A 12304-nucleotide genomic window follows, 5' to 3' on the forward strand; every position below is an offset into this window, starting at 1 on the left:
TTCCATCCACAATCACAAAATGCTACCAGGTGTCCAACGTCTACAAGGGTTGAGAATCCCAGGTTTTCACCAAAATAAGGTGCGTTTCTATTTAATTATTAATAAGGTTTCATTATTTTTCATTGCAGCAAGATTCGACAAAGTTTGAACATAAAGCTTTGTGTAAACTTCTCAATTCACATCAGAAAAGCCAGTTCCTCCTTATTCTATGGTGCACTATCGCCACCTAGGGACGCAATATAGTATTACAGTTATTGGCAGTAGACCCATATTGCGATGAGGCAATCTCATGTTTACCATTTGAAAATGACTGAACAGGCCCTGTATAGCACTAAAAAGACCATGAAATATTTTGAGCCTCCATATTACAGAGCACAGTACTGCGGTCGTCTGTTCACAACGCTGTCATCAAACCGAGGAAAACTGTGCAGAGAAATACAGCATTATCTCCGTTTACTCAGTGTCTCAACGTCCAAAGATGGAACAGTCAAGGTTAGATAACAGTTAGGAAACAAGTACGCTCTTTGGTAGCGAATACAGTGTATGTACGATGGTGATGCATCACATGTAAAAATACACAAAAGCAGAGGTTTCATCGTTTTTATTTATTTATGTATAAATCGATTCCTTGGCACGCGTATACTGGCGCTCCACACCAACAACATGGACAGACAGAGACGCACGACGTCCCAGCGCTGTCAGCTGAAGAACAAGACTAATCAAAGCAAGCGTGGTTCCGTAGCAGCAGGACGGTCACACCCCCGTCCTCGGAGAACCCTGTGTTCTCATGAGCGGAGGGGGGGGGGGGGCCTGCTGTCATTCCCAAGATGTCCGTCCTCTGCTCGCACAGAGACGACTTCGCCTTCTCCTCTTTGTGTGGACGTCGTAGAGGTCATTGTTCCGTCGTCCGCTTGGCAAAAGTGATCCCAGTGAGGTGAACCCTGTCTGGGGTTGAGAGGGCTGGGTGGAGGGGGGTCCCCTGGGTGGTGATGGAGGAGGAGAGGGAGGAGCCCCCTCCCCCGTCACTTGCTCATCTCCTGCTGCACCTCCTTCAGCATGTGCTCCTCCAGCTGGGAGGTGTCGTACTCCTTCAGCATGTCGTACTCCCGCCACGGCTCCGCCCACTTCTGGGCGTGCTCCATCTGCTCCGGGGTCAGGTAGAGGTCGAAGCGGATGCCCTGGATGTTGAACTTGGGCCTCTCCCAGCGCTTGGACCAGGGCTTGGGCTTCATCCGAACTCTGACCTGGAGGGAGGGATGAGATGGAGGGATGGAGAGAGAGAGAGAGACGGACAGACAGAGATGAAGGGAGTGGAGGAGGGACAGATGGAGGGAGAGGAAGAGGGAGGGAGGAGAGAGAGAGAGGAGAGATGGGGAGAGGAGAGAGGGGGTGGAGAGATGAGTGAAGGCATTGCCCGTATCCCCTTAACCACACAGAGCAAGGACTCTCTTCTGAGAATCACCATTTAAACCCAAGACGTTTAGACCGAGCACAGTTCACCAGTATGGGTACAATAATGTCTCAAAGTGTTTCAAATGAAATATTCTCATCGGCTTGGGATTAAGTGATTAATCAGGTGTGCGCTGGGTCTGCCGCACACCTGATTAATCACTTAATCCAATCATATAGGACAGGAAATTAAGATGCCAAGTGACTTTCAGGAAGTAGTGGAGCTGGTGCACAGAGCCTATTGAGGCTCCATCGTAAAACCCGTGTAAATAAAGATGAAATCCAGCGGGGGGCGCCAGGCCGCACCTGGTTGACGTGCACCTCCCCGGTGGGGGACGTGGGGACGGGCTTCATGTCGAAGTCGACGGTGCTGTACTCGGGCAGCGCGTCACGCAGGTACATCAGGTTGTCGTCCAGACGCTTCTCCATCTTCAGGACCTCCATCTTCTGGATGCGAGGACTGTACAGCTCGTAGCAGATCTCCACACCTGGGAAGGAGAGAGGGAGGGAGACAAAGGGGAGAGGGGGAGGGGGAGGGGGAGGGGGAGGGGGAGGGGGAGGGGGAGAGAGAGGGAGAGAGAGAGAGAGGATGGGGGATATGGGAGAGAGAGAGAGAGAGAGAGAGAGAGAGAGAGAGAGAGAGAGAGAGAGAGAGAGAGGGAGGAGGGCAGATGGAGAGAGGGGGAGGATGGGAGATATGGGGGAGTGAGGGGAGAGAGAGAAAGAGTGGAGGGGGAGAGAGAGAGAGGGAGGATGGGAGATATGGGAGAGAGAGGGGAGGGAGAGAGAGAGTGGGAGGAGGGCAGATGGAGAGAGAGAGAGGGGAGGGAGAGAGAGAGAGTGAGGATGGGGGATATGGGAGAGAGAGAGAGGGGAGTGAGAGAGAGTGGGAGGAGGGCAGATGGAGAGAGGGGAGAGGAGAGATCGAGGGAGAGAGACAGGCAGAAAAAGATAAATGACCTGACAGGCCCTATACTAATATCCTTGACTTGCTAACTATGCAAAACTGACAGATGCAAATATATTCCGTTCTATGCAGCGCGTTCATTCGGGGAAGTGGAACCCCAGAGTTCCTCTTGGAGAACCCTCACCTTGGTTGTCGATGATGTTCCTCAGGACGAACGTGGCCCCCAGGCCCCGGCCCCCCCTCTGGATACAGATGCCCACGAAGCGGTTGGTTTTCCCGCTGGCATGCGGGTCCGTCATGGACACGGCTAAAATACTCCCTACACGGAGAGAAAACACAGAAAAACATCAATAATACATTCACAACTGAGAGCTGGGTAGCCTTGGGGCCACACAACTGACATTATGATGTTTTTATTATGTGTTTACTTCTCGGTTCGAGGTCTGCGGTGTCTTACCAGCGTAAAACTCAGGAATGTTGAGCACCTTCCTCCGTCGAATCATGTCTTTCCTCTCGATGGTGAACTTCAGAGGGTCGATTCTCTGTCGCCGGGGGACAAACTCGGGACTCAGGAACCTGCCGGGCGAATAAGCAAAACATTTTCAGCATCGCTGCATCTGGCTAAAGAAATTTGAGCACTATATGTAAATGTCATATTTCATAAGGTGTGTGTTTTTGGGGTAACAGTTTACTTTCTCAGTGAAGCCTCGGTTTGTGTTTTGTCGATGATGACAGGTTTGGGCGGAGGAGTGAATTTGGGAGGCTGGTCCCCGACGGCAAGGCGAGACAGAGACGTGGACAGGAACCCTACAAACAACAAAACAACAACTTAGTCATCAGTGTAATTCGCTGGAAGGCAAGTCCATCACCCCTGTACAGTGAATAGTATCCCATCATGTATGCTACCTAGCTTGTGTGGCTAGGTAGTAGGTAGCTAACTAGTGTGCGTGCTAAAGGAAACGTCAGACAGCTAGCTAGATAAAGCTAGCTAGGTGGTAGCTAATTAGCTATTGCAATTCTGGCAGTGTACTTAAAGCATGTCTATCGCTATAACTGTATGGAATGACTTACGTTCATTTTGATGTTGCAGATTCCGTAATAATCTTACGGAACACATAACTTTGTCCAGCCTCCTTGTGCAGGCAGCCATGATTGACCTTCTGTTGTACGGAGGCCTAAAGAGACAAAAAAGTCAGAGATACTGCAGTGCTCATCAGATATGCAGTTTCTACTTTTGACCACAAGGTGTCAGTGATGTATTATCTTTTGATTTATGGACACCGTCCTGTGTGTGAAATTTGAAGGAGATCAACCAGTAACCAAACTCCCCAAAATAAGATTTTGACGGTAATGAACACATTATGCGGTGGTGCTGCTATTGGAGATGATGATGATGAGGATGATGATGAGGAGGAGGAGGATGATGTCATCAGAGACATAAAAGGATTTACAACATGATTACCACCATCATAATAATTAATTTGATTTATAAAGCTTCATTGTGAGACAATCTCCATAAATCATCTATTACTGCATCAATTTGAGATGGGCGGAGTGATTTTCCATTAAGAGACTTTTAGATGTTTAACCTCCTTTTATGCGATCAAGATCACTGGTATGCTGCTGGAGATGGACGTGTGTGTGTGTGTGTGTGTGTGTGTGTGTGTGTGTGTGTGTGTGTGTGTGTGTGTGTGTGTGTGTGTGCGCGTGCGTATGTGAGTGTGTGTGTATGTGTGTGTGTGTGTGTGTGTGTGTGTGTGTGTGTGTGTGTGTGTGTGAGTCTGTAGTGGATATCATGGCATGTCTGAGTGTCTGAGGGGGGTGGGGGGGGGGCAGAGGTGCGAGGGGGGAGGAGTTAATCGCGTTGACGACGGCGGTGGCGGGAGGCGTCCATGAGCAAGGAGGTGCGAGAGTTGAAGGCGTCCCCGGTGGCTCCTTGGTGAAGCCCACATTGACCTCCCACCTGCCCTCCCGCTCGCAACGCCAAGCCAGGTCCCAAGGACACACACACACACACACAAACGAGGAGTAAATGATTTGGTGAGCTGCCTAAATATGCACAAATAGGCCGACGTATGCCAACACACACAAACACACACACACACAAACGAGGAGTAAATGATTTGGTAAGCTGCCTAAATATGCACACATAGGCCGACATATGCCAACACACACACACACACACACACACACACACACACACACACACACAGTGCACTGCCAGTGACCTTGCTGGCACAGACCACGAATATCATGCTCTCCATGTTGGCCTGGGATCCCGTCTCCTGCTCCGCAGCCAGCCAGCTGTCTAGAGAAAAAAACTTCCTCAGACCAGCGTCATACACCAGGCCTTATACAAGCCATTGCACACCTGGAAAAGGTGTGTGTGTGTGTGTGTGTGTGTGTGTGTGTGTGTGTGTGTGTGTGTGTGTTGGCGGGGCGGGGTGGGGGGGGGGGCAGAGAGGAACAAGGCGTTAATTAAGTGTGTGTGCGTGCATGTGTGTGTGATTTGAGTGTGTGCTCTGGTTAAAGGGAGATAATAGATGACTGCGTGTTTGTTTGACTGGAGTGGAGCACAACGTCCCTGGTATGACAGACAGCGCCCCTTACTGGTGATGAAAGTGAACTACACCAGGGATGAGTGTGAGGTTCTATGTCTGCCTGCTCTGGGGTGAAACTCACACTTTTGCCCTCTGTATCACACTCACATTAGTGATCAGTTCATGGAAATATAGTGTCTACTCTGCTTGTGACAGGCTACATCTCACACTAGTCAGGTCAGAGTTGACAACAACAACGACGGTCTATCCTATCCGAGATGAGTTGTTGATGCAGTCGCCTCGTACTACGAACGGCGTCCCGACAGGTGAATCACACCTGGACAGAGTGAATGTACAAACACGTACAAAGGGCAGAGCAGGATCCAGGTCAGTTACATCATATCTGAGGCAGCCCTGGTTTTCACCAGAAGGCTGTAACAGTACCGTAGGCCCCTAAAGCCACACCTCTACACGTAAGTCTACTTGGTGAAGAGGTTCAGTTTATTTTTCATTCTACTTGGTGAAGAGTTTCAGTTTATTTTTCATTCAACTTGGTGAAGAGTTTCAGTTTATTTTTCATTCTACTTGGTGAAGAGTTTCAGTTTATTTTTCATTCTACTTGGTGAAGAGTTTCAGTTTAATTTTCATTCTACTTGGTGAAGAGTTTCAGTTTATTTTTCATTTGATGAAGAGGGACAGTGTGCATTAATGAACATTTTGTAATGTAAATCCAATCCAATTATAGCCAAAAGTCTCGTTTCTATTGGCAGTCTCCCTGCCAGAAGTTAAAAAAGTCTTCCTATAATACAAAGTGAATTAGACAATATATCAAAGATAAGTACGGTACAGAACACAACAGTGAGAAATACGTTGATGAATGGAAACTGATTCGGTTGGTGAGTGGGGGGGGGGGGGCAGGCTATTACGAATTACGTACGTAAGACAGCAGTTCTTAAATTTGATGAGATTGTCCCAACTTAGAAGTCTTTTACAGTGATGGAAGGTTCTGGATTTTTTATCAAGAATTTTGTGTGCTTGTTTTCGTTAGATAAAGATTTTCTCAAATTTTCAAATTCTTTGAAAACAAACCCAGAACCTTCCCCATCATTGTACAATCCTAGTGCTGGTCGGCCTGGGTGGGCACATACGGCCCACATCTCTCCTCAAAGTAACATTTGATGATGAGCTCTGGGAGGAGAGGAGTTGGGACCCTTCACTCACGGGTAGAATGGTCGGCCTTACATTGGCTGCCTGGGTCCACATAATACTTGAGTTGACCTTGAGTGTTGTTACACAGAGAAACTGAATCCGATAGAAATCTTTAGGCAGACGGCGTTTACTGACGAAACGGCGCAGGTGCTCATCCAGGCTCTTGTCATTTCTCGCCTGGACTACTGCAACTGCCTCCTTGCTGGGGCCCCGGCGTCAGCCATTAAACCTCTGTAGCTTATCCAGAAAGCTGCTGCTCGCCTGGTGTTCAACCACCCCAAGTTTTCCCACACAACTTCCCTTCTCCGTTCCCTACACTGGCTCCCTGTAGCGGCTCACATCCAGTTTAAGACTATGGTACTAGCTTACAAGGCAATGAAAGGAACAGCTCCCTCCTACCTCCAGGCCATGGTCAAATCCTTCACTCCCTTCCGACCACTACACTCTGCTGCCCACTCTGAGGCCCCTGCGGCCGATTGACATGGTCAAGGCTCTTCTCTGTCCTGCCCCCGCAGTGGTGGAACGAACTGCCCACTGACGTCAGGACAGCAGAGTTGCTGCCCATCTTTCGCCGCAGGCTCAAAACTCGCCTTTTCAAGAAGTACTACCAGGATCCGCCCTCTCAAAGTGCCTATTGTATTTTAGCTGCTTTTGCACTTTTGCTTTAGCACTATAAATTATGCTCTTAGTCACTTGTTTAGAAAGGAGATGTCAGTTATGGCAAGTAGCAGCACACCGTCTACCCACATTAAATGCAATTATCGTAAGTGGCTTTGGATAAAAGTGTCTGCTAAATGACTGTAATACAATATAAATGTCATGTTTATTGGCCTAAAATGTAGAAAATGGGGTTCGAAAGGGTAAAATACTCTCAGGATTGCGATGGGACACTTTAGTTGTAGGCCATCATTTGTTTACAAAACAAGCTGTCAGTAATCAATCACTAACTTATATCAAACAGCAGAGTGCAGCACTCCTAGACCATCACTTTCACACGTTTTATGTCCATTTTTTAAATTTGTTTCAATCAGACCAGAACAACACCTCGGATGAGGCGCTTCCATTTTTATGTAGACATCGTTTTAAAAAAATAAAAAATAAAAAATAACTCAGCTTGCCTTGAAACTGAAATCATGGGAATATGTTGCCTGATGCAGAGCTGACAACCGTAATTCGTAATTAATTCAGACACTGCTCTTCCTGAAGTATTGGGACAGCAACTTAGTCTAAATGACGTCCTGTAAGGACACACAACTGACATTTGTATGTATTGTTTATTATTTATGAATATATTATTTATGAATATTGCATAGATGAAACAGTAGCCTACAACATCGGTGTGTTACACCACCGCCTCACAGAAAGAAGGTCCTGGGTTCGATTCCCGCATGGGTTCTCTTTTCCAGATCTTTCTTTGTTTGAATGTTCTCCCCGTGCTCACTCAGGTTCCCTCCACATAGAACCCCGATATGAAAAATATGCAGAACAGAAGATGATCTTCAGTCCGGTCCCTGACCAGAACTTGGACTGAGCACTTGGACTTGGTCCCTGGGTGGCACTGACGAGGCTGCCCACTGCTCCTGGCTGCCCCTGGAGGAGGACCCCCAAAGATCTGTGTGTTATGTGTGTGTTGTGCGTGTGTGTGTGTGTGTGTGTGTGCGTGTGTGCTGTGTCCCTGCTCACTCACGTGTGTTGTGTCTGTCACGTGTGGCTCGGTAATAAAGACCCTTGAGGTCCGGTAATTGTAATTATAATTATACGTGGCTTCTTGTTTATGACTCGCTTCTTGCAATCGGCTGGTCTGTCTGGCACTGTCATCCCATGCAACGGTATACAAGACATGATGTGTGCTTGTGTGTAGCGGACGCTCTTTCATTGATGTGTGTGTGTGTGTGTGTGTGTGTGTGTGTGTTTGGCTCCGGGAAGACTGCCAGAGAGAGGTAGACTATTGATCAGCTGCTCTAACCAATCAGGATGTCTGATGCAGAGTGGAGCAGCGGCCGCCATAGTAGGAACCCCACCTCAGCCAGACTGAGCCGCTATGCAGAGCGTAGCGTTGGCTGCTTGTTTTCCACAGTAGAGGAGCATGCAGGAGACTAGGATAGAGGAGTTATGGTGTAGGAGGCAGAAGGCCTCGTGGGCTTTGAATCTCTCTCTCTGTCTGATTAATCATCGGCCACCTGTAGGCTGGTCTCTCCACAGAGCACAACAGACATGTAGTCTCTCCACAGAACACAGCAGACCTGTAGTCTCTCCACAGAACACAACAGACCTGTAGTCTCTCCACAGAACACAGCAGACCTGTAGTCTCTCCACAGAACACAGCAGACCTGTAGTCTCTCCACAGGACTCAACAGACCTGTAGTCTCTCCACAGAACACAGCAGACCTGTAGTCTCTCCACAGAACACAGCAGACCTGTAGTCTCTCCACAGAACACAGCAGACCTGTAGTCTCTCCACAGGACACAACAGACCTGTAGTCTTTCCACAGGACACAGCAGACCTCTAGTCTCTCCACAGGACACAACAGACCTGTAGTCTCTCCACAGAACACAACAGACCTGTAGTCTCTCCACAGGACACAGCAGAGAGAAATCAAGAGCGAAACAGATGATGAAAATCATAAACTACATTATCCAATTTTCCCATTTATAATAACAATTTGAATTATTTTCATATGTAAAAAAACCAACAACAAAAAAATTACCAAAACTATTTAGTAATTGATTTTGTAATTTGTTTTTGTAAATTCCTAAATTGCTAAAACAATTTCGCACTTACAAAAACATAAAACATAAAAACGTTTTTGTAATTGCTAACCAGTAAGCACTGTGATTGTGAAAGCATCCTCCCCACAATATTATTATGAAGCTATAAAGAGGGCCTTGAAACCGGGGGCTTTGAGACCACGCGGACAATCCTCCAACAGGTGGGCTGCGTGCCGCTCAGACAACACGCAGTTGCAAATCGAAGCAGTGCGCCACCGCTGCTGGCCAGAGACCTCGTCCCCTTCCCGAGTCGTCCCGGAGCGGAATGATGAGGTGATCCGAGCCATGGGACAGACCAGCATCCACTAGCCCCACTGCCCGCCACGCAGACCCTCGAACCCCGAGCGCCTGGGAACTTCATCGAGGAGAGAAACTCCGCAACTTCTCGCCGTTTCAAGGATGTTCTTCCCAGATGGGTCTCTCTCAGCCATCAATTATGCGCTCGTGTTGGGATTAACGTGTCTCGCCGTGTTCTGCAACCTCACCAAAAGTTCCTCCGAGTTCTCAGGTTGGGAAGCATGCTTTACTCTGGGTCCGATGCACTTATGCTGCGTGGTGTGTGAAAGATGTAACTGATTGATTGTGAAGATGGTAGAAAAAATAACTGCGTGATGGTGATAACTAAAGTCGCAATTTGATCCCCGCTGTGCATAAACACACAGCTTTACTTTGCTTTAGAAGGACTCTTCGTCACAACATGCTTCCCCCCCTTGCAATTCTTTACAACTTGTTTTGCTCGGCGTCTGTGTGCCCCCCCTTCTGACGTGTTCCGGCACGTTGTGTGTTTTCCTTCTTCGTAAATCATACAACCTTTAAACATGCGGAAAAGAGCGCGTCTGGCCTGGTTCTCCTCTCTGTCACCACTCGGACAGATAGGCAGGCTTCCAGGCAGCGCTGTCTGGCTTCAGATACTCAATGACCCCCATGCAGTATAATCAAAAGAATTTAAAACCCAGCGCTGCGATATCAGTTAAGTGTATTTGCGCACACGGATTTCTAAATAAGAACCATTACGCGTTGATCCTGCGCGTATAGATAAAAATAGCATAGCACTGTAGTTAATGTTTTACTAAAAAAAAGAAGCGTATTGTAGCTGTAGCCAGTGTTCCAGTCATCTCAGTCTAGAGATACGTGCACTCTGCTATGTTAAAGTCCTCTGTGAGAAGAGAGGTAAGAAGAGGAGTTATTATGACAGTTGGAGTCCTTTCATGTTTGGCTTGATTTTTTACAACTGGCTGACCTAGTGTAGGCTACAGCACAGGTCCTTGTAAATCAGTCAAATAAACCAACAGAACTATTCAAGAACATCTCTATCCACTGGCCCTTACTAAAACATTGTAATAGACAGGTGACGTTAGCTAGATATTTATTTATTTATTTGTTTATTTGTCAGTGACAATACAAACCACATTGTAACAGGTTAAGTAACATGAAACAGATGTGTTATAGGGCTTCTAGTCGAGGCTAATATGCGACATCTCTCCCCTGTTTAGGCTCTTCTACTTTAAAAAGGTCACATCAACGTTACAAAATAAGAATCAATCAATAAAAAAGTGAACACATAGTAAGTAGCGACATACATGATCACACGATAGTTACATCTCATAATCTGTAACAATAAATTACAGTAGAGAGGGAGAAATGGACTTGAAGACTGACCCAACCTGAGAAGAAAGGTGCTGGGTGTGGTTCTGGGTGTGTGCGTGTGTCTGGGTCTCTGGACCAGGAACTGGGGCTGGGTCACTTCCTCTCCTCCAGGGCCCGAGTCACCCCCAGGCCTGTGGCCGAGGCTGGGGGGGGCGGGGGGGTAGGCTGGGGGCCCCGGGGCTGTGTTTACAGGGCCATAAAGCAGGAGGAAGGCTTTGTATCCGTGTGAATTGGCCCCTAATGGGTCCGCTAATGGGCTCCAATGACCAGACAAACGCCTGTCGGCCCGGGGAGAAGGTGCTAAAGAGCAGATGTGTTAGTTAACGTGTGTGTGTGTGTGTGTGTGTGTGTGTGTGAGAGTGAGAGTTTGTGTCTAATGAGCTGCTAATGGTCTCTTGGTTGACTACGGTGGCAGCTTTCTCCATTTCGCACGCAGAGCTCAGGTGATGTCCTGCAGAAAGTGGAGTTATCGTTAGATACGGCAACGCAACAAAACATGGAACCTAAACCAGTTTGCTCCAGATCACCTGTTGGTGAAGGTTTACTGGCTTATGAGATTATTGACCGATCGGTTTTGGGAGACGGGAGTTAATGCGCTGAAATCTCTAATGCCCAGCTTTGGACTAACATAAACACATTGGAAACGTTCCATTCTTTAGAGGGCTTTGGCACCGGACTTTTCCATGGACCATTGATTTTTATTTTGGCACTTCGGGGGATGGGAAGGAGACCCCCATTGTCATCCGGGCTCTGCATTCCTAGTTCCCATGCTCTTACAAGTCATATGAGACATTGCGAACCTGGAGTGGGGTGGGAGGGGGGGGGGGGGGCGCAGTCCTCGGACGGACCCCCGTCTCGTTGGCTCGCCTAAGGAGGGAACGCGGCGCGATGGACACACACACACACGCTGCCGAAATTAAGAACGGGAGTGCTGCCCGTCGCCCCCCCCCCCCCCCTTGGAATTCCACAGGAGGGGAACAAACCTCTGAGACTGAGCGCTCGCATTCTTGACAAGCCGGGGGCTTCCAGGAGGGCCGGCCGGAGGATGGACAGACAGGGGGGGCAGCTCCGCGGATGGACAGATGCTGCAGGGAGGAGGAGGAGGAGGAGATGGAGGAGGAGGACAGAAGATGTCGTCAGACCCAGCATCTGCCGGGGAGAGGGGGGGGGGTTAGAGAGAGAGAGAGAGAGAGAGAGAGAGAGAGAGAAGCAGGCAGAAGGAGAGGCTGGTAGGTAGATGGGTCTTGCGGAGGGGCTGCTACTCCATCCTTCCCCTGCTAAGCTCTTGGTATCTGGATGGGCTTCCACCGTGCGACTGGCGCCTATCACAGTCTTATCAGATCAGTTCTCTGGAAGGGGAACTGAGGCCAGTCGGTGACAGATACCACAAGAGCTTTTCAGCAACCGTTGACTAATTATGAGAACACCCAGGCCAGCCAACGGCACTGATTTAGACCTTTTCTTCTCCTTTTTTCCCCCCAGTTTATTAAATCATATGTACTGCAGTATGCCTGTCCTAGTTGGCGTACTGCACCCAGATATAATTTACTGCAGAAGTAAAACCAGACTTTGTCGGGGGTTAATTGAGCTCTCTTTCTCTCTGTTGCTGTCTCCTATTATTCCAGCGCGGGGCTGGGTGAATGAGTAATTACAGGTGAGGAGTGAGTGAGTCATCTCAGGAGCCCTCGGGCTGAGTGTTAGCCAGCTAGCTTAGCCTAGCGCTTAGCGCCCCGCCACTTCTGGCTCCTTATCTCGAAAACCACCATTTACTATCAGCAGCGTC

At 48.4% G+C, this 12304-nt stretch overlaps 2 protein-coding genes across 2 annotated transcripts in view; one reads left to right on the plus strand and one right to left on the minus strand.

The window, feature by feature from the left end:
• Positions 1 to 610: 610 nt before the first annotated feature.
• Positions 611 to 3515, minus strand: mrpl19 (mitochondrial ribosomal protein L19). Its single transcript, XM_084453733.1, has 6 exons — positions 3428 to 3515; positions 3049 to 3163; positions 2814 to 2932; positions 2541 to 2675; positions 1756 to 1937; positions 611 to 1244 (listed from the first exon to the last, which is right to left on the minus strand). Exons 1-6 carry the CDS (start codon positions 3504 to 3506, stop codon positions 1023 to 1025), a joined length of 852 nt encoding a protein of 283 aa, XP_084309859.1. The 5' UTR covers positions 3507 to 3515; the 3' UTR covers positions 611 to 1022.
• Positions 3516 to 9273: 5758 nt separating this feature from the next.
• Positions 9274 to 12304, plus strand: part of LOC311322027 (protein eva-1 homolog C-like) — a gene marked incomplete at both ends in the record, with an annotated part of 48343 nt that continues 45312 nt past the window's right edge. The window contains 1 exon segment of the mRNA XM_084454038.1: positions 9274 to 9382. Coding sequence (XP_084310164.1) covers positions 9274 to 9382 — 109 coding nt within the window.

This window comes from Borostomias antarcticus (assembly GCF_949987555.1).
Source record: "Borostomias antarcticus genome assembly, chromosome: 19".
Classification (NCBI taxonomy): Eukaryota; Metazoa; Chordata; class Actinopteri; order Stomiiformes; family Stomiidae; genus Borostomias; species Borostomias antarcticus.